The sequence below is a fragment of the Exserohilum turcica genome, assembly GCF_000359705.1.
Source record: "Exserohilum turcica Et28A unplaced genomic scaffold SETTUscaffold_3, whole genome shotgun sequence".
NCBI lineage: Eukaryota > Fungi > Ascomycota > Dothideomycetes > Pleosporales > Pleosporaceae > Exserohilum > Exserohilum turcicum.
In genome coordinates, this window is record NW_007360136.1 from 2,096,624 (window position 1) to 2,116,600 (window position 19,977).

Consider the following 19,977-nt stretch of genomic DNA (forward strand, 5'->3'; position numbering starts at 1 on the left):
TCCATTACTCTCACCTACGCTTGCTCTGATCAGCCGCATTGTTCAACTACAACTTTTCCAATACGCATCAGCCACAACGTCGACATGTTCAGGGCGATTAGTAGTTTCATGAACATCTGGGGCAGCCCGACACATCAGGCGTCCTCTTCCGTTCCAGCAACGCCAGATGAAACCGAATCAGCTTCGCCTGTCGAGATCCCGAATACAAAGGAGTCTGATAAATCCCAGGGCAATCCCACTGCAGCTGCGTCTAGTAACTACGCCGGTCGCTCACTTTTGCAGCCCAAACGCCAGCAGGACCGTCAGCGCATCCCCATTCGGCCAAAAGCGACGAAAGCCTAGGACATTATCGAACCATGCGGACTCGACAGCCAACACCAACTCACATGCGGCCATTACATCCTCAGCTCCGAGGACTGCGACAGCAACTGCAAGACCCCAGAACTCGACCAAGCCCCTTTCATCTGCCCGACCTGCCGCGAAATCGTCATCAATGTCATTTACAACAAGATTCCGGCGTCTGAAGCAGCCAAGCTGAAGAAGCTGAGGGAGACGGATGCGATCGCGTTGATTGCGTGCTGCGTCGAGCTGGTCACTCGCTTTGCGCCGGGGCTCAAGGCCAATGTTGCGGAGACTGTGTGTGCGGTTTTCCGAAAGGGGTTCGGTCGGGCTTGTGAGAAGGGAGATGTGGCAGCTCTGAAGAATGAGACACTGGAGGATATGATTCAGGAGTGGGATGCTGGTTGTAAGAGCAAGCAGCCAGCCGAACTGGCCATGGAAGCTTCGATGAGAAAGGGGGCGAAGCGTAAGAGCTTTGAGGCGGTAGATCAATCTGTCGATATGCACACGGCAGACGCAAACGCGGATATGGACGAGCACGATGCGCAGGACACCGCCACAGGATGCAACAAGAAGCAGAAGACGAAGCTGCAAACCCACCACGAGCCCGTCGCTGTCGACACGCACGGAACCAAGCGTCCTTCTCCCTGTGCATCCGTCTCTTCTCCGTCGACATCTTCCGTCTCCTCCTCTTCAAGCCGCGCGAGCAAAAGACGCCGAATCATGTATATATATCACGAATCATCGAACACGCTTGTCGAAAAACGCGAATACGCACGCGTTTTCAGCGAGTTTGTTTGTCCGCCGGCTGCGAAGAAGGTTTGCGCAAGGCCTGCTTAGCCTGGAGTGGGAGGTGCGATGTTTGCGACTGCCCAAGTGCGATTTTTTCCGGCTGCACCAGCGCACCCGGACCTATGTAGCGCGCTGACGGGAGCTATGGCGGGCATGGGATTGAAGACGGGGGTAATTTGAGGTGCAGCGATTCATAATATTGCTTCTAGAAGGAAATAGTAAAGTTTTTGGTGGCGGTAGATGTTTACGGACATTTGTTAGACGGGGTGTTACTGTCACGAATTTGGAAGGTGCAGGGGCGATTTTTCCGGCTGCACCAGCGCACCCGGAAGCTAGCAGTGCGCTGACGGAAACTCTGACGGGCATGCGATGAAATATGGGGGTAATAAGAGATCCGGCGATTCATAACATGTCTTGTAGAAGGATAAGAGTTAATCTTTTGATCGCGGTAAAGGTTTACGGACATTTGCGGCCATGGGTATCACGGTTACGATCTTGGAAGGTGCGCACAGGCTGAATGTCCGGAACAAAAACCACGACTTTCCACATATTCAAATTTTGTAAATCGTTTCTTGCATGATGCGTCTTCTTCGCAGGAGTCCAAATATCGAGTCAAATAACCCAAAAGTCGAGGAATAAGTCGGCAAAAACGACGCGGAAATGTTCCGCGGTCAACTCCCGATGAGGGAATGCCGACCTCGCGACTACCCCGCGACTACCCCGCGACTGCCGGCCGTCGATAAACACCATGGCGACTTCCCCGTAAACACCAATTTTTCCGGCAAAATCTCAAATCTTCCGGGCGTCCGTCAAAATTCATCTTGGAAAGTGCAACCCATCATGGCTGCCGCAAAAGTCGCCCTCATCACGGCAAGCTCAGCAGGCCTGGGAGCCCAGATAGCCCGCGTGCTGGCACCAGACTTCCGTGTGGTACGCGGCTTCACCATGTGTCATGCAAGGGGATTCTAACGCAGTCAGGTGATCAATTACTCGTCCAACTCGGAGCGCGCACAATCCCTCATCAAGGAACTCACGTCGATACCCGGCAGCTCCTCGCAGGCCAGCCCGCGGTTCCATTTGATCCAGGCCGACATGTCGTCAAAGCCGTCAGTGCAAAGCCTCGTCAAGGAAACGATTGAAAAGATGGGCCGTCTGGACGTGGTGGTATCCAATGCCGGGTGGACGCGCATGACGACCTTCACAGACATCGAGCAGCAAGTCAACGACGACGACTGGGACAAGTGCTTCACCATGAACGTCAAATCCCATCTCTGGCTCGCCTACGCGGCGAAAGACGCTCTTGCTGCAAACGAGGGCTGCTTTATTTCCACTGCCAGCATCGCCGGCGTAAAGCCTAGCGGCAGCAGCGTCCCCTACGCCGTTACTAAGGCCGCGCAGATCCACCTCATCAAGAGCCTGGCCATTATCCTGGCGCCCAGCGTCCGCGTCAACAGCATTAGCCCCGGCATGCTGCTCACCGAGTGGGGCCTCAAGTTTCCAGAGGCGAAACGCAATGCGTCGATTAACAATACCAAACTGAAGAGGCTGGCGACGGTTGAGGATTGCGCGGACCAGGTCCGGACACTGATCATGAGTGGCAGTATGACGGGCCAGAATATATGTATTGATTCGGGGTTCTCGGTGTAATGAGTAAGCTGCATAGAATAAACATAGGCTCTGTTTCCAGCCGTTCAAAATGTTTATTGTGTAAAACAATGCCTGCTGATTTTGTATACAAGGTACAGCGCTGTGCATCCTCAAAATCACTCACAACCCTGACCAAGACGCCTTCTTCAAGAAACCACTAGCTTTTCTCCCTATCAACGGTATCCCTTTTCATTCGACTTCGTAACGTTATGGCTCGAGTCGTTCCGGTTCCCCCTCAGCGCCGCAATCGCATCTTCATCCTTGTGGTACAGGTCCTTGAGATACTTCTTGAACGACTTGGACATGTTGACTGTTTCCTGGATATGCTCTTTCTTGATGACAATGCGGCCTCTAGAGTCTTTTTCGGCTTCGGTTTCAGCGAGCGAGACAGCGATTTGGAAGGCTGTTGGCACAATGTTAGCATTTGAAAAAAGAAAAACGAGCAAGTGCTAACACGCCGTAGACTTACCATTCCGGATTTCCCGTCCATTCCACTGCAGCCGCTTGAGATCCTCCGACTCCTCGACATAGTCGCGCGTGTTATTATGCACTCTAATTTCGCCCTCGCGCTCGCGCTCCAGCTTATTGAAAAACGACTCCCAGACCTCGAGCCGCGCCTTGTCGGTAAACGGGGGGTAGTAAATGGTAAGATTGATTCTGGATATAAAAGCCTCGTCAAACATGCCGACTCGGTTTGTAGTCAGGAAGAGAATGCCCTGATAGTATTCCATTGCGCGTAAGAAGCCCGCGACGAGGCTGTTGCGCTCGAGATCCTGGACGCGCCGGTGCTCCATGAAGATGTCGGCTTCGTCGATGAGCAGGATGGCGTTCCATGCTTTGGCGTGCTTGAAGAAGACCATGAGTTTTTCTTCGATTTCCTGTGGATCCGTGCCAATGTCGGCGCATGTGATGGTGAGGAGAGGGCGGCCGGCGTTGGCGGCAATGCATTCTAGGATCGACTTAGTACCAGCTCGTATCGCTCGTCAGAAAGGCTGCATTTACCTGCTGTGTAGGTTTTGCCCACGCCTGGTTTTCCGTGCAAGAGGAAAATCAGGCCTTCGCCTTTGCCCTTGACAAAGTCGGGCGACCATGTCTTTTTCGAGACTGATTCGTTCGTATCCGCGGCTTTTTCGTTGAACTTTGCTTCTCGCTCGGCTTCGGCTTGCAGTCCGACGAGGTATTTGTGCGTCAGACTGCGGATCAGCTGCTTGACGTGCGGTTCGGCCATGACCAGCGTGTCCAGGATAGACTTGTCGTAATGGGCTGGGCGGAATCCAGAAACGTCCAGGTCACTCCAGTTGCGTTGTTTGAGTACATAGGCATGGGTGCTGCGATTACAAAGAAAGTATTGGTGATCTGAAAGCCCTGATACATTAAGGGGATTGATGTTGGAGTAGCCGCTGAACTTGTATGGTTTGCGCTGCGAGCTGATGATTGTGCGGCAGTTTTCGCAACACTGACGGTCAAACAACAGCTCGTGGTCCGTCTCAAAGTTCAATGCAAGAGTGGCCTCGTCGACACCTTCTTGGGCAACATAGCGGTCGGGATCTGATATCACCAGTCCCTCAATCTAGCACTCGTCAAAACTGTCCAAGAAGTCGTTCCGAGAGACGTACCGGCCGCCGCGGAAATGTAGTAGTGTATCCGCGAAAGTCCCAGCAACCCTGCCGCCTCAGCTGGAAGAACACTTTACCCCTCTCCTCGAAATACTGCCTGGCGTCTTCCTTTTCGCCCCAGACTCTGTTCTTGGTGCGGAATTCAAACGGATAGACGGGCAGGGAACTGATCTTCTTTTCCCCGGCAAACGGCTCGATTGTCAACGTGTCGTAACTGGGACCAATGTATAATGAATTGGCTCTCATGTTCCAGAGGGTGACGACGTAGGATCGAATCGTCCCGTCGCAAACAACACATCTCATTGACCCCATTACATATGGCTGGTACTCGCCTATGATGTTTTCGTCAAACAGCATATCGGCTCCAGGTCGGAGAAGAAGCCATAGCATGTCGAATGTAGCCATGCCCCTCTCGTGTCGCCTGCGCTCGTCCTCGATTGCCGTGCCAACTGCGTCATTTACAAAGTTCCTGACCACGCTGATATGGTTGTTGGCGTACTTGCCCGGGCAAGCCACGCCAGTGCAATCGGGAGTCGCAAATTTCTCCTGGTACTTGGCCAGAGCATCGTCGTAGTGGACTAGGAGTGAGTACGGCCAGTTGATCCGGACGTTCCTTGCTCCCAGTTCGTACCCTGGTGCGTAGTCGATAACGCATCGCAGAGCTTCCAACACCGCGGGCGACGTAATCTCGATGTAAGACCCAAGGCGGGACTCAAAAGGCGGGAGCTTTATATTCGCCTCGCTTTTGAGCTTATCCTGGGCTGCTGCCGATTGCTGTGAGGCGTCTTTGGTGTCGGCAGTCTTGTTACCTGAAAATTCCGGGGCACCAATCTCGAGCCAGGTACTTCGAACATCGACGACCTTCCTGAGACGCAGTCATTTCAGAATTCATGAATAGCTCATGAATATCCGCCTACATTACCGGTGATTGAACCGAAACAGGCTGTTCAAACTCGTGAGCCCGCTTTTGTAACGGCCGGCTGTGCAGATGCTCCCCTGATAAACTCTGGTAGCGAATCTCATATATTATCTCAGCAGACTGCTGGGTTTCGGCATCTTTGGATCTATTCGTCTCAGTGCAGCCATTCGTCACTTTGGGTTCGTCGACTGAGTCTTTTGGGACATGCCCACTGGTATTCTCCGTGGGTAGCATCCCAATCCCTGAATCTCGGAATGCGGTGTCTGGTTCGATCGGGCATGAAGTGGCCGCCATGCTCTGGTACTTGAGATTGAAGAGAATAGATTTCAAAAAGTGGGAAAAAATAAGACTGTTCTCAATATAAACAGTCTTCATAACATGCCCAGAACCCCTGTGGGTTTCAGGCCCAGCCGAATGGCCCCCACACCTCATGAACGCTTGGGTCTGACTGCATTATCTGAGTAACGGCGCTAATCCGATGACAGTCCCAGATTGACCAACGGAAGCGGGGTATATCGAAGGACCAAGAGCGTGCGACACAAGTCTGAGCAATTTCCTACCCAACCGACCCCTGCTGCGTGAACTTGACCGATAACCAGGCTCACATGCACAAGCCGCATTCGTATCAGGGGCCACTCGCCAAAGTGCTATGTTTAGGCCCCCATTCTGACAAGAGGCTGGGCGCAAGCCTCTTGGGATGTATAAGGCTATGTGAATGATAGTAACCGATGCGCATATTAGTAGAGCCTCAACATGGCGACCTTTCAAGCATCGGAAGAAGAGCAATTTGTGCCACGAGAGATTGTGCGTGCCTTTTCCATGCGCATCAAGGCAAAATATGGAGACGACTCGGACGGCGAAACAGAGCTGGAGAGAGCCCTCGTGGAAAACGTCAAGGATGAGGAGAGTCAGCAGAAAAAGCGTATTCGAGAAATCAATGAATATCTCAATTCTACCAGGTACGATAATGCACGAGGAGCAGAAGTGTGACTGCCACCGCTGACCAGATGCATGTAGGCCGCACGAGCTTGAGAAACTCAATCAACTCAGAAATTCGCTGCAGCTTTCCATGCACGAGTTTGTTGCGCGTGTCCAGAAATCTCAACCTGGGGGCGTGCTTTCTAGAAAAATAGAGACTCGCGAGGATGTCACAATGATAGTCGAGGATTTGATGGTCCGCCTGGAACACAAACAAGAGAAAGGAACGTTTCGCCGTGTTACTAAACACCTTCGCACATTTTGCAACACTATCAAATCACACTCTACGGCCCTGAAAATGCTGCCATCCAGCAATGACTACGTCTCGGTCTTTTATGGGGCGCTCGCCACCGTGCTGCAGGTTTGTTATGCTCAGTAAAAGGACTGCCGCCGGCAAACATGGACTGACAACGGAATAGGCCTCGGAAGGCTACACCAAAGTCATGGAGGCTTTACCCAAAGCACTGGTCGAAATAAACGATGCCGTTGCCGCAATAGAGAAGCGTTCATGGCTGTTCGAGAACAATACCATGAAAAGCTACATGTGGCGCATCTACAGCCAGATATTTTCGTTTCTCGGAGAGGTCATCAACTGGTACACCAAAAGATCGATACAACGCGCCCTGAGTAGCTTCAACGAGCACCTTCTCGAGTTCTTCGACGACCAAGTAGAGGAAATACGGAAACTGGCAAAGCTAGTGCATGACGAAGCGGATTTTCGGGCGCAAGCAGACGCGCAGATCAACAGACTCTATCTGGAAGAAATGGACGGCAAGTTTGATAGATTCATGAACGAGCTCCGGGAGAGGGATGCCGCTCAGCGTGGCATTTTGGACCGACGCTACGAGCGCTTTCACGAAGCGCTCGAGGAAAAGCGGAGAAACGAACTCCAGGACAAGCAGTTTCTGAGTCACATACTCATGGAAACTTGGAGTAAGATGAGACGCCAGGATATGGGATCGGCAGTCAGAGGCATCCTGGAAGAGGACGCCCGAAGACAACTCTCTTGGCCCGAGGACTTGGGCAATGCTTCCAAGGCACAAAATGGCGAAATGCGTGTGCTCGGCCGAGGGCTCGTGTCGCGCAAAGCAACAGAAAGAGACTATGAGATTGCCCCTGCTTCCCAAACCACGCGAGATGCCGTATTATTAAGCTCAGCTCAACTGGAAGACTACTTCGACCGCGCCAAACTCACAATACCCGGGTCTTCCGAGGGCCATGCGGCATTTGCAGATGCGGATGTAGCAGATCGGATACGCTCATGGGTTGTAGCGACTGATTCCCAAATTCTTTATACCTCTGGGACGGACCCTTTTGAAGACAACGCGTACAGCTCGAGTGCCGTCGGCCAATACGCGACTGTTATCCGTCAAGCCGGTCTGCCCATGTGCTCGTATTCCTGCTCACTCAAAAACACAGCGCCGCCTCCTGGCCGCACGCGAGAGACGATCGAGCTCGTGGCTCTGGTGTACAGCCTGATACGCCAACTGATCGAGATTCTGCCACCTACCATAGAGCCAGGCAGCGCATCGGTGCAGGATGTCTGCTGGAAGGAGCTGGACGGGACGTTGAGCACCTTTCCGCTGGCTTTTGAGATCCTCGAGGCCCTCTTGCGTTCCACCAAGCACGCCGTCGTCATAATCATCATTGACGCCATTGAATTGCTGGAAGACCCGAGTTACAGGAGTACGGACAAGTGGCTCACGTGTCTCGTGCAGTTGTTCGTGAAGCTCTCGAATGCTGCCCACGGTACAATCTTCAAAATCTGGTTCAATTCCGGTGGAATGTCGCAGGTTTTATTCGAGATTTTGGAGCCGCGCCAGATAGCGCTGTCGAGCTCCTCCAGGAGGTCTGGGAGACAAGCATTTGGAAGTGAATTCATAATGCTGTAGCTCTTCAATGGCTGCTTGTTCAGATATTATAAAACTAAGAAAATAACATGATGTAACCCTCAAAACTCCATTTCGTTTTTCGTTTCTGCTGGATATCTTGCATGCCGCTATTCGTAATTTTCTGAAATCTCCCAGTCCTGCTTGATCATTATTTGACGAGAGTCGTGGCTGGCCATGGATGCGCTCTCATCGTGGAAGCATTTTGTTCCTTGTTTTGATTTGTGTTCCGTCATCTTGGCCCTGAGCTCCGGATCCTCTTGAAACGGCGCATTCTGGGCTTGCGATGCCGCTTCACGAATCGGAGCTCTTGATTTTGACCTCGATCTCGATTGTGCAATCGAGGCCAGCTCAAAGCTCCCTTGCACTCCGGTGAAACCGCCCGTCGTGGGGTCTCGAGCATAGTCCAAGGACAGACCTGAGCTCGTCAAGCCCGCCGTAAATCCCTTGAGCAGGGGTGTTGTGGCCGACATGAGGTTATACGATAAAAGAACGCTTTGCCAACTGACTGTTGCCACGATTTTGATAGCTGGATACGCGTTGTTGACGAATTCGGAATACGCAAATAGATACATGAGGGAAAATGCGATATTCCTGCGGCACTGCGGCATCAGTGACTGCTGTAAAATCACTCGCATGGCTGCTGACGTACGGTATTCTGGTAGAAAAGGCCAGCATGACGGTAGCTTTGTCGGCAAAGTTCATAAACGTCTTGTACAACCCGACCATGGGCAACATTATTATGACTACTTCTGTAACGATATCGCCAACGGTAAGGACTTGGAGCCATGGAATCTGCATTGTCAGTGCGCGTACTATAGAGAAATGCATTACGGGCTTCTATGCCAAGTTTCCAGGATTCCACAGGTGCTGATTCCGATATAGACCGGGGCAATCATAAGGTTTTGGTAGAAAATGGAAATATACGACTCACAAAATTGGTACAATGGCCGATACCAGGTTTTGGTATGATGACTTCAGTTGAGCAAACGACTGGGGTTGCAATGACTCCAATCAAGCACCATACGGCGAGCATGGCCGCAGTGCCATTTGCTATGTACGAGATCGCCGTGTTTCGCGAGAAAACAGTGGGAATGAGAATAAGAATCGAGCCTTTCGACAGGGTGAGTGCGATGTAGAGCAAGATGCGGCTTGCAAAGAAGGACTGATAGCACCGTCAGCCTGTGCTATTACAAATATCCAACATGTCCCCTAACCTTCTGTACTTGGGAGATTTCTGCATCGTCGAGGACCCGATATGATTTCCCAAGGCCATTCCCCAAAGATTTGAACAAAACTCCCCACATCCCCAGGCCTATAATCTGTAGTACAATGAGCTAGGCTGTATCGAGGACCGAGAGAAGCACGGAATTTCGTACATGCGCTAAAGCAGCCACAACATCATCAATAGCATGGGCCCTCCGCTTCGTGTATCCAATACGCACTGCAAAAACCAAAAGGGCGTAAATAATCGATAGTATTGTGGTAATCCAAAGTCCAGCGCTATGGTCGTTTGCGGTAACGCGAGAGAAGCGATAGTCCGATTCTCTGCCCAGAAGTCGGGAGATGTGTGAAAATGCCATGCTGTACGTTCAGCAGAGTGGAGACGGGCGAGTGGGGGTTTTTCAAACCGTCGAGAAACGGCACCGAGTACTTTTTACTCGGTACATGGTACCAGAGCATAGGAAGGACGAGGCACAGACGCATGTGAGAGACGTGAGCTGTGCCACAGATATCATTCCATCACACTGGAAATTGCGAATTATAGGACGAGAGACCCTGGGAGTTGCGAGATCCAACTGACGTCTCCGACCAGGCTTGCTGATCCGAGAAATTACTCCTTGGAGACGCCCCTTGCGCACAAGTTGTGCATGTCGTGATAAACCCCAAACACGGCGCTGACTCGTCCTGCTATGGTTTTCTCTTGTTCTTCCAAAGCCATTTGTCCAAAGCGTAGTTTGCTGTGAATCTGCGTAGAATTCGAGTCCTAGACCCTTGGTTTGCATTAATGAGAGCCTGGCTGTGCCACATTATCAGAGGCGGGTGGAAGAAGTGGACCGGATAAATGTGTTCGGTAACAGTGCCAGAGTCGGTCCTGGAAGCATCGTACCGAGAAGATTGGCGGCGGGTATCTCGTTCTGGGCCTGGCATGACTCCGCGGACGCTCTTAATCGCTGAGCAAAGGCAATGGTCTGATGATTCGAGGACTTATCCCCACGCCGATTCGGCTGGCCTTATCCCGCCTCGCCTAGGCGGCCTCTGCGCTAACTCAACCCCCTTGCTTAATTCCTCGCCACACGGCCGCCAACGAGCCGCCCGCGCCACCCGCTCTCCATGTGCTTTGCGTTCCCGCTTGACAGCTTGGTGGAGCCTGGTGCTCGACGCTGATTGTACGTTGTGGGAGTTCCGGCATCTGTTACGCCCCTGACTTTGGCATATCCCACAGCTATCGCGCCATTCTCTTTACCCCTCGACTTTGCACAATCAACGGGCCTTTTCGTCGGTTAGCTCCACATGGATGTCTTCGTATCAATTCAAACGGGCAGCGATCATATGTGCAGTTGCCCAGATAGTCGTCTTCCCGATGCGCCAGTGAGGCACAGTCGACCACCAGACCAAGCTGCATCCAGCAAGTCCCACTTCACTATGGCACAGCAAAAAGCATTTGTGGGACAATCAGGGCCCTGCTCTTTTTCATGCTGCCTCGATCCTCCTCAACAGTTTACGCCAATCATGTTCTGAATTTCTGCTTCCGACTCAGACGGCATCGGCACGTTCCACCGGCTCAGTGCAACTCCTCGGGAGCACCCAGTCAGGATTCACTGTCTCTTGCAAGGGAGGAGGAAGTTTTGACGGTGTTTAATAAAGGTCTTGGTACCATGGACGCGAAGTGGCCTTGCCAAACCGATTCTTCTTTGGTCGCCGTTCACATCTTTTCGTTTGTGTGCTTGGTGCCCTTCTCTCAGCAGCCATGGAAGACATGATGAAGGGTCCGTCAGAAACGGCCCGTTCGCACAATAGCCTCGAGCTAGCAAATGCGATTGCCGTGACGGAAAAACAAGGCACACACGGCGATGAAGTGGACATGGATCGTATGGGAAAGCTCCAAGTTCTTAGGGTACGCTCGAACAAGCTGTCCGGTAAGAAGACAAGAAGCTGACAGCCTATCAGCGTCAATTTAGATTTCTCACAATCTTCGGCTTTGGTGTGGTTCTCGGCAGCACATGGGAATACGCATTGATGTACGTTGCCAACCCAATGATCGGCGAATACCAGAAGGACACTGACATGTACTCAAGCGGTATCGGCATTTCTCTCTTCAATGGCGGCCCTGCTGGCGGCATCTGGATGCTCGTGGTCGTCTGTTGCGGCATGTTTTGCGTTACGCTCTCGTTCGGTGAGATGGTGTCGATGTGAGCAACAGGAGCACCCATACCGATAGGGCCACAGTTAACGAACATCTGCAGGATGCCTACAGCGGGCGGGCAATACCATTGGGTTTCCGAACTGGCGCCAAAATCGAAACAAAGACTTGTCAGTTACGTCGTTGGTATGCCACGTGCCGTTCTGGAACCGGGTACGCAATGCTGATTAGGCGAATTAGGTTGGCTGATTGTCACGGCGTGGCAAGTAGGCACGGCTGGTACTGCCTATGCCGTCACCCAGCAGATCCAAGGTCTCATTGCGTTGAACAACCCCTCGTACGTGATCAAAGGCTGGCATGGCACTCTGATGGCCATCTCCATCATTGTGCTCTCAATCGTGTGGAACACGCTCCTTATCAAGAAACTTCCACTGATGGAAGGCGTCGCGCTTGTCCTCCATGTCTTCGGTTTCTTCGCCTTCATCGTTGTACTCTGGGTCATGGGTCCGCGCTCCGATGTCAAGGACACATTCACCAAGTTCGAAGACCCCAGTGGATGGGGTAATAGAGGCCTTGCTATCCTTGTCGGCCTTCTTGGTCCCATACTTACCATCGGCGGATCCGACCTGGCCGTCCATCTCGCCGAGGAAGTGAAAGATGCCGCCTACACTTCTCCAAGAGCCATGGTGGCTACCTCCCTGGTCAACTATGTGTTAGGCTTCACCATGACCGTCACCATCTTCTGTACGCTGGGCAGCGATCTTGATTCCATCCTCAACACTCCACTTGGCCAGCCCTGGATCCAGATCTTGATGAATGCGACCGGGTCAAAGGTAGCTACAAACATCATGACAGTGGCAGTCTGTATAATGCTTCTGTTTTGTTGCATTAATCAATTGACTGCCGCTTCGCGCCAACTCTGGTCCTTTGCTCGCGACGACGGACTCCCATGCTCAGGTTGGCTCGCCCACGTACGGCATCCTCTCCTTTCTTTGTAACTCCAACTAACATATTCAATAGGTCCCCGAAGGCTGGGACATTCCCGTCAATTCTGTGATTTTCACGTTTGCATCCTCGTCACTTATCTGTCTCATCATCATCGGCTCGCCAATCGCCTTCAACATCATCATAGCCCTGGGCGGACTCAGCGGCTGTATTTCCGACATTATTTGTATTTCCTGTATGCTCCGGAAGCGGCTGCTCGGAGAACCTCTTCTTCCTTCTCGCTTCGATCTCGGAAAATGCGGCATCGTCATCAACGCTTGTGCTATCCTCTACACGATGCTCGCTCTGGTCTTCCTCGCCTTCCCCGAAATACCGAACCCTTCGGTGGTAGAGATGAACTGGTCTCCTGTCATGTTCGGTTGCATGGTTGTCTTTTCTTCGGTTTATTACTTCCTTTACGGCAGGAGCAAGTACAATGGCCCTGTGGAATACGTTAAGAAATCCCTTTAGCAACGCAGATCGTGTGCTAAGGCTGGAAATACGACGTGATACGAAACAGGTCAAAAGAAATAGACACGGTGGAACGTTTGATGTTGAGCAGCATTGTGCTATTGAGAGACCTGCGCTACATTATGATATCTAAATCAAGCATCTCCGGCATCATTCATACTCACATTGAATCCAAATTTCATACGCTCCATAACATGGCCGGAAAAGAGGTGATAGTCCATTCGGAAGATTTCGTTCGCGTGAGCACGCATCCAATCGTAATAAAGCTCCAACAAACTTCCACAACATGGATATCCGCCGTCTTTGCGATTAGGCCGGATACGTCGCGCCCCAAGGCTGATAGCCATCCTGCTGAAAGATCTTATCAAGCTGCCGTCTCCTGACCCCGACATTTCCTCCATCAAAAAGCGGAAGACACGCCGCATCCTCGAGTAGCTTTGAAAACGGCATATCGGTCGCATACGATTTCCTAGACAATCCAGTGTTAGTCCCTGTCCCAAACGGAAGAATCTCGTCAATAAGCCCATGAAGAAACAAGAGAAAAAGAACTTACATTCCCACAACACTCATACACTCCAGCACCACCTTGGTCACCTGCTCGGTACACCAAATCTTGGCCTCAAGCGCGATTTCCAATCTCTGTTCCCACGGCACGCTTTCTTTGCTCTCGAGCACACTCATCGCCTTCCATGTCAGCGCGCGCGCGGCCTCAATCTTCATCTTCGCATCGATGAGGCGATCGCTCACGCTCTGGTGCTGCAACACTGCTACTTTTCCGCCTCGAAACTCGTTTTTGCAGAACGCCAGCGCGGCTTCAAAGGCGTGCCGCATAACGCCAATGCACATTGCGCCTACAATGGCCGCGGACATGCCAAATGTCTGTTCCACGACCTGCGCGCCAGTCCCGGGCTCCGCGAGAAGATTCGCAGCGGGGACTTTGAACTGCGTGAAGCGCGAGTGCGGGCCGTTGACGGATTTGTGGCCGCCGAGTTCCGGGTCGCTGAGCACGCGGTAGGCGTCAGGGGTGTTGTTGGCAATGTCGGCGCGGGTCACGAGCAGGATTAGGATGTTGGAGACGGGGTCGCATGCTGCGTCTTGAGGAACGTTGGGTTGGCTATGCCGACATACGATGCATTGGAGGTCGGCGCCGCGTTGGTCCCAGCCGCCTGAGTTGGTGGTCCAGAGCTAGAGGGCTATTGTGAGGATGTGCAGAATGTTGGATAGAAGTATTGGTGGTTAGGGGCAGTGTGAACAAGTATTAGATAGGCGATTCAAACATACCTTCTCTCCGTTAATCACCCATTCATCGCCTTCCATGTACGCTGTAGTTTGCAAACCTGGAGCCCCCTTTTCAAGCCAATTGGCGGTCCCTTGGGGCTCGCTGTGCACGAAGCTGGCAAGTCTTTCTCCAGATTGTTCTAGGAATGGCGTGAGGAATTTTTCGTGTTGCTCTTTGCTGCCGGCTAAGATTAGAGGCGTAAGGCCTAGCCCGGTGCCCAAGATGGTGATGGCGGTACTTGGCTCTACGGCGTGGAGTTCTTCAATTACGAGGGCGGCGTCAATGAGTCCAGTAGAGGTGCCCCCTAGAGGCACGGGAATTTGCCCTTTGATGATGCCGGCGGAGACGGCGCTTTGGTAGATAGGCAGGGTGGCCTGAAATCGTTCCGTCTGTGTGGTGAGGTTTGAGTAGAGAGACGGTGCTGTGGATAGTACGTTTTGGGCAAAGGCCTGGGCATTAGCCCGGAGCTCTTTTTGCTCAGGTGTGAGGGAAAAGTCGATCATGGTGGTAGTTGTACTGTCTGATCACAAACTGCTTTCCCAAGAACCCTCGCGACTGGTCTTTCGAGCCTTTATGCGTCAGTTCTTGTAAGGTATCCACACTTCTGATAGGCTAATGCGGTCAGCATTAGGCCACCAACGTTGCGAGCATTTCATCGTGGGTAAGGCGGTTACCCCGCCCGAACTGGAAGTGCCAATCTATCCGTGCGAATACCAAGGCTTTTCGGGGCGAAAGAAATGGGGTATCTTATTGAACTCTTGGGTCTAGGTGCTTATCGTAAGGCTGGCAAATTATCGCAGACCTGAAATATCTCTCGACATGGAATGGACCCGGGCTTCGAGCTCCTTCTTCTTCTTCTCGAGTTGGCGCGTCTCTTCTTCCTCGCGTCGCAGGTCTTCCTCGGTCAGGGGCGCAACTGGCTCGGGTTCGTCTTGGACCTCGTCATCTTCGTCCATGTAGTCTTCGCGCGAGCGGTTCAGTTTGCCAAGCTGGACCTGCTGCTCAGCTAGCCGCTCCTCGTAGTAGTCTACCGATGCAGCGACCTGGGCATATCGTTGGCGCAAGGCTGCGATCTTGTCGGCCACGCCTGGTATCGGGCTGTTCCTTGTTAGCAGATTGCTATTGCTGCCGCTTGACTTGACCCACTAGACTCCAAGCAGCTTCTCGGCTCCTTCCAGTAGCGATTCAACGTCTACTTCGTTCTTGTTGTTGGGGTTGTACATTCTGTAGCCCAAGCCTGAACCAGCACCCCCGCCACCACCTCTCCGTATCCTCTCTACCAGTTCATTGCCCAGAACAGCGGCGACAGCCGTGTTACGTCTAGGTGCTCTTACAGCATTGGCACCGCCGCCGGATATGCTGGTGCCAGCACCTCCATTGGGGTTGAATATGGTGTTGCGTCTGTTTGCCGATGGCGCTGGCTCTGTATGCTTGGTGGCTGCTGGGGGTGGCGGGACAGAGAAGAGAGCTCGCTCGTGCAGCTCCGTGTCCCGAATCAGGCTGGTGATATCATGGTTCTGCAGCAACGCGTTGGTGAAGATCTTTGGCGGGGCGAATCTGGGACGTGTTCAGTCGGGGGGCGTGGTGAAAGGGCGACGGACATACGGCAGCTCAGCAATAGACGCCGAGCACAGCGAGATCTGCTCGAGGTGGGCGTCGAGAAGCGTCATGGTGTGCAATGCATCCACAAGCGGGCATGCTGGGGCGACGCGGGGCGTAAACAACGGATGGCGGGCGCTCGGTGCTCGATAACTATTCCCCGACGTTCCGCGCTGGCGTCAGTGAAGCTGGGAGCTCGACCCTCAGCCAACCATCAACACCAACCCACCCTCGCCCTCAACCCCCAGCTCTCACTCCCCCCAGACACTCCCCCCGCACCTTCCATCCATCCGCACAACCCTCAAGAGCGACCATCATGGCGGACAGCATGGAAGGCGTCGTCACGGCGGGCGAGGCGCCCAAAAGCGAGAACGTCGAGCAGAAGACGATTGCTGGTAAGCAGCCCAGCCATGCCCTTTACCTCCAAATGCCCCTGTACCAACTGCACGACGGCCTGGCCCGTCCGCAAGATGTGTCCGAACCACATCATCGCCACCGAGATTGCGGCCTGCAAGTATCTGTACCGGCGTGCTGATCCGACGACGGTAGATATCCGCAGCAACTTTGTCCTCTTGGAGCGCGCCGTGGCCCAGTTCGATACCCGCTTCACGCTGCGCGCGCTCCGCTCGATATCGTCTCTCCGCAAGAGGCTCACCGACCGCGTCCTGTGCTCCGTCGTCATCTTGACATACTCGCCCAACAACGCCACGGCCCGAACTTTCATCGAGTACATCGGCATGGATGGCGAGGCGATACAGAGCGTCGTGTCCCAGTACAAGGAGGAGGTGCAGCTCAACAAGAACAGCACCAAGGAGCCATTGCCCGAGGTGGACGTCTACATAGCCATTTTGATACAGGTATGTTTGCCACGCTGTTGAGCGAGCAGCGACTGACAGGCACAGGTCTATCTGTACGACCAAAAGGAATTTGAAGAGGGCGCCGAGTTCTCTGAGAAGCTGGTGGACAAGATCCGAGAGCTGAACAGGCGGACACTGGACTCGCTGGCGGCCAAAGCCTACTTTTACTTTTCCCTCTTCCACGAGGAGATGGACCCCAAGCCCCCGTCGAAGCAGTCGCCCGTCATCAGCATCCGCGGCAAGCTCCTCGCTGCCCTCCGAAGCGCGGTGCTCAGAAAAGACCCAGACACGCAGGCGTCTGTCACGACGCTGTTGCTCCGAAACTACCTCTCGACCGCCGACATCACACAAGCCGATCTGCTCGTGGCACAGACACAATTCCCGCCCAATGCCCCCAACAACCAGGTTGCGAGGTACTTGTACTACCTTGGTCGCATAAGGGCTATCCAGCTGTCCTACACCGAGGCGCACGAGCACCTGACGAGCGCTACCCGCAAGTCGCCATCTGCGCACTGCGCGACTGGCTTCTACCAGGCCTCGATGAAGCTGCTCTGCGTTGTGGAGCTGCTGATGGGTGACATTCCCGAGCGCGACGTCTTCAGCCAGCCCCGCTTGGAGCGGGCCATGGAGCCCTACTTCCGCCTGGTCCAGGCTGTGCGTGTGGGCGACTTGCAAGGCTTCCTGAAGGTAGTGCAGCAGTCATCGTCCGTCTTCCACCGCGACGGCACCTACACACTGATCCTTCGCCTGCGACAAAACGTCATCAAGACGGGCATCCGCATGCTGTCGCTCTCGTACTCGCGCATCTCGCTCCGTGACATCTGCATCCGTCTCGGACTCGAGAGCGAGGAGTCGGCCGAGTATATTGTCGCAAAGGCGATCCGCGACGGTGTGATTGAGGCGTCGATTGACCACGAGAAGGGTTTCATGCAGACCAAGGTAGCCGGAGACATTTATGCAACCCGGGAGCCTGGCGAGGCGTTCCACGAGCGCATTCGGGCGTGCCTGACTCTGCACGACGAGTGTGTCAAGGCAATGCGGTACCCAATGAACCAACATCGCCTGGAACTCAAGAACGCCCAGGAGGCGCGAGAGAGAGAACGCGAGTTGGCCAAGGAGATTCAGGATGGCGATATTGACGAGGACGATGCGGCTGGCGACTTTGAGGGCTTGTAAGGCAGCGTTGCAGTCCAGGTCTGGCAGTGGGGCGTGTAAGATAGCGGCCATGTACGGACTGGTATTGAGGGCGCTCCAGACATGAGTTAGATCAACATGTCAATGATGCATGAATAGAAGAGACTTGAATGCACACCGTCGCTGATGTAGTAGAAGGGATCCATGGCGCACATCGGCGCGAGTGCTAGCCCGTTGCAGCAAGCCTCCGTGAATTAGCCCCCGCAGTCCGCCCACGGCCCATCCCCAACCCTTCTGCCCCACACCGGCTCGACCTCACGTCACGACGCGAACACGGCCCTGGTGCTCTCCTGGAGACTGCATCATGCTTGATTGCGCCAGCCATGTAAGCAATGCCATCAGCACGCCATCATCTCGAGATGAAAATCTGTCCTCGACCACCTCTAACACAAGACCAGGATTGACGTACCCCGTCGTCTCCGGCGCGCCATCCTCCTCAACGACCTGTCGCTGGTCAAGCGCATCATCCGCAACAATCTCAACTATCTGCGCAACCCAGACTTTGACGACCGTTCCAACACTTCGCTGCACCTGGCCGCAAAGCATGGCTTCACATCCATTGCCGAGTATCTCGTTGACGTCGGGCACGAAGATGGCATGATTAGCCGCAACAACGACTGGGAAACGCCGCTGATGCTGGCTGCCATGGCAGGCAAAGAAGAATGCGGCGTCTACCTCGCCAAGCGCTTTCCTGAGTGCGTCGGCTGGAAGAACAAAGCTGGGCTGGACGCGCTCATGCTGGCTTGCAAGTCAGGGTCTGGCACCTTGCACCTTATCCCGACGTTGATCGTGCACGGGACCAACATTCTTTCTGCTTGCGACAACCAGGGCAACACAGCACTGCATCACGCTTCTGCAGCCGGCGAGCTGAAGGCGCTACGCATGCTGCTGCAGTACGGAGCGAATCCCCTTGCCAGCAATAGCTACAGCTGGACACCTGTACATTACAGCGCGACAAGCGCCGCCGAAACTTATTTCAAGACGCTGATTATAGAGTTTGAGAAGAAGAAGGCCGAGGGCAAACGTGCGAACGCAGAAAGAGAGCGCCAGCGTACCGCCGGTGTAAGACTAGTCACGGATGCAGAGGGCTTGAACAACTCTTCTGCCGCTGCCAACGCTTCTGCTGCAAATGATGGCGCGACACAGGCTGCGGGCAGTATCAGACAGAGAGCTAGAGACGATGCTGCTATTGCGGGACTCCCTGCTCCTGGCATGGATTGGAGTCCGATAGAGAGACGAAGGGCAATGACGCCTACCGAAGGCCTTGCATGGGCGTTTACGGGCGATGCAGCAAGACCAAGGGCTGATACTGGCGAGTCTATCTAGGCAAAGGTCTTTATTTGCATGTCGAGGTTTTGGGCAATGATTGTTTTGTAGGATTATCTGGGATCTGGCGTGTTTTGGAGTTTTCAGCTTGAAACGCTGGCATACTTGTGGGTTTGTAAGAGTAGAATTTGAGGGATGTTTTTTATGTCTTTTTTTTGCGCTGGATGCAAATATTCAAAACGTAGTGTTCGTAGAACTGAGAAAATCACCATGCCCCATTGTTAGAGTAAAGTTTACTGCCTCCCACGCACTTCACCATCGACATCGACATGTCATCACAACAAGCCCACTCATCCCCCTTTCACACTTTCATACTTTCACGCCAAACAAAAGCAAAAGTCGTTTTCAAAATAACATGATTATATTGCAAAATAGTCGTCTAATTTCCGAGGTTCCCCCCCCCCCCCCCAAGACACAGAATTTCCCTTTGTTTTGCGCGGGTAATAACACTGAGCAGCACCGCTGCCAGCATTGTACACCCATAAGATGTCCCCATGTCCTCCCCTTCCAACACAAAAGACAGAAAAGCAGGAATTATCTCCCTCTCTCCCACTTCCCGGCCTTGCTGTTCTCCTAAAAGAAGAAGAAGAAGAAGAAGAAGAAGGAGGAGGAGAGGAAGGAAGAGAGGAAAGCAGACGCCCCCGATACACATGATATGATGCCGACACCAGACGACCGAAAAGCGAGACCCAAAAGAGGGGTGTCAAACAGTTCCGTCGAATA

At 53.3% G+C, this 19,977-nt stretch overlaps 8 protein-coding genes across 8 annotated transcripts; 5 read left to right on the top strand and 3 right to left on the bottom strand.

The window, feature by feature from the left end:
- The first annotated feature begins 1,942 nt into the window (after nucleotides 1–1,942).
- SETTUDRAFT_42278 (uncharacterized protein) lies at nucleotides 1,943–2,787 on the top strand. The gene is made up of 2 exons (XM_008028900.1): nucleotides 1,943–2,061; nucleotides 2,110–2,787. The coding sequence occupies exons 1-2, from the start codon at nucleotides 1,972–1,974 to the stop codon at nucleotides 2,776–2,778; spliced, it is 759 nt and encodes a 252-aa protein (XP_008027091.1). The 5' UTR covers nucleotides 1,943–1,971; the 3' UTR covers nucleotides 2,779–2,787.
- Nucleotides 2,788–2,817: 30 nt separating this feature from the next.
- Nucleotides 2,818–5,607, bottom strand: SETTUDRAFT_179673 (uncharacterized protein; the record flags this gene model as incomplete). Its single annotated transcript, XM_008029410.1, has 5 exons — nucleotides 2,818–3,181; nucleotides 3,248–3,727; nucleotides 3,781–4,348; nucleotides 4,395–5,259; nucleotides 5,312–5,607. 5 exons carry the CDS (start codon nucleotides 5,605–5,607, stop codon nucleotides 2,952–2,954), a joined length of 2,439 nt encoding a protein of 812 aa, XP_008027601.1. The 3' UTR covers nucleotides 2,818–2,951.
- Nucleotides 5,608–6,066: 459 nt separating this feature from the next.
- Nucleotides 6,067–8,183, top strand: SETTUDRAFT_32360 (uncharacterized protein; the record flags this gene model as incomplete). Its single annotated transcript, XM_008028831.1, has 3 exons — nucleotides 6,067–6,272; nucleotides 6,331–6,652; nucleotides 6,711–8,183. The coding sequence occupies 3 exons, from the start codon at nucleotides 6,067–6,069 to the stop codon at nucleotides 8,181–8,183; spliced, it is 2,001 nt and encodes a 666-aa protein (XP_008027022.1).
- A 107-nt stretch (nucleotides 8,184–8,290) lies between these two features.
- On the bottom strand, nucleotides 8,291–9,863 carry SETTUDRAFT_179674 (uncharacterized protein; the record flags this gene model as incomplete). The annotated part of the gene is made up of 5 exons (XM_008029411.1): nucleotides 9,560–9,863; nucleotides 9,398–9,502; nucleotides 9,115–9,345; nucleotides 8,833–8,975; nucleotides 8,291–8,774 (listed from the first exon to the last, which is right to left on the bottom strand). Exons 1-5 carry the CDS (start codon nucleotides 9,761–9,763, stop codon nucleotides 8,291–8,293), a joined length of 1,167 nt encoding a protein of 388 aa, XP_008027602.1. The 5' UTR covers nucleotides 9,764–9,863.
- Nucleotides 9,864–11,151: 1,288 nt separating this feature from the next.
- SETTUDRAFT_154724 (uncharacterized protein) lies at nucleotides 11,152–12,999 on the top strand (the record flags this gene model as incomplete). The annotated part of the gene is made up of 6 exons (XM_008029412.1): nucleotides 11,152–11,298; nucleotides 11,352–11,422; nucleotides 11,480–11,593; nucleotides 11,648–11,730; nucleotides 11,785–12,515; nucleotides 12,565–12,999. The coding sequence occupies 6 exons, from the start codon at nucleotides 11,152–11,154 to the stop codon at nucleotides 12,997–12,999; spliced, it is 1,581 nt and encodes a 526-aa protein (XP_008027603.1).
- Nucleotides 13,000–13,308: 309 nt separating this feature from the next.
- On the bottom strand, nucleotides 13,309–15,948 carry SETTUDRAFT_154725 (uncharacterized protein; the record flags this gene model as incomplete). The annotated part of the gene is made up of 6 exons (XM_008029413.1): nucleotides 13,309–13,468; nucleotides 13,553–14,184; nucleotides 14,281–14,745; nucleotides 15,109–15,376; nucleotides 15,425–15,708; nucleotides 15,880–15,948. 6 exons carry the CDS (start codon nucleotides 15,946–15,948, stop codon nucleotides 13,309–13,311), a joined length of 1,878 nt encoding a protein of 625 aa, XP_008027604.1.
- A 191-nt stretch (nucleotides 15,949–16,139) lies between these two features.
- On the top strand, nucleotides 16,140–18,050 carry SETTUDRAFT_163853 (uncharacterized protein). The gene is made up of 3 exons (XM_008029414.1): nucleotides 16,140–16,272; nucleotides 16,427–16,734; nucleotides 16,780–18,050. Exons 1-3 carry the CDS (start codon nucleotides 16,194–16,196, stop codon nucleotides 17,908–17,910), a joined length of 1,518 nt encoding a protein of 505 aa, XP_008027605.1. The 5' UTR covers nucleotides 16,140–16,193; the 3' UTR covers nucleotides 17,911–18,050.
- A 170-nt stretch (nucleotides 18,051–18,220) lies between these two features.
- SETTUDRAFT_163854 (uncharacterized protein) lies at nucleotides 18,221–19,384 on the top strand. The gene is made up of 2 exons (XM_008029415.1): nucleotides 18,221–18,253; nucleotides 18,327–19,384. Coding segments are annotated over exons 1-2 (930 nt in total). The 5' UTR covers nucleotides 18,221–18,251; the 3' UTR covers nucleotides 19,255–19,384.
- The last annotated feature ends 593 nt before the right edge of the window (nucleotides 19,385–19,977 follow it).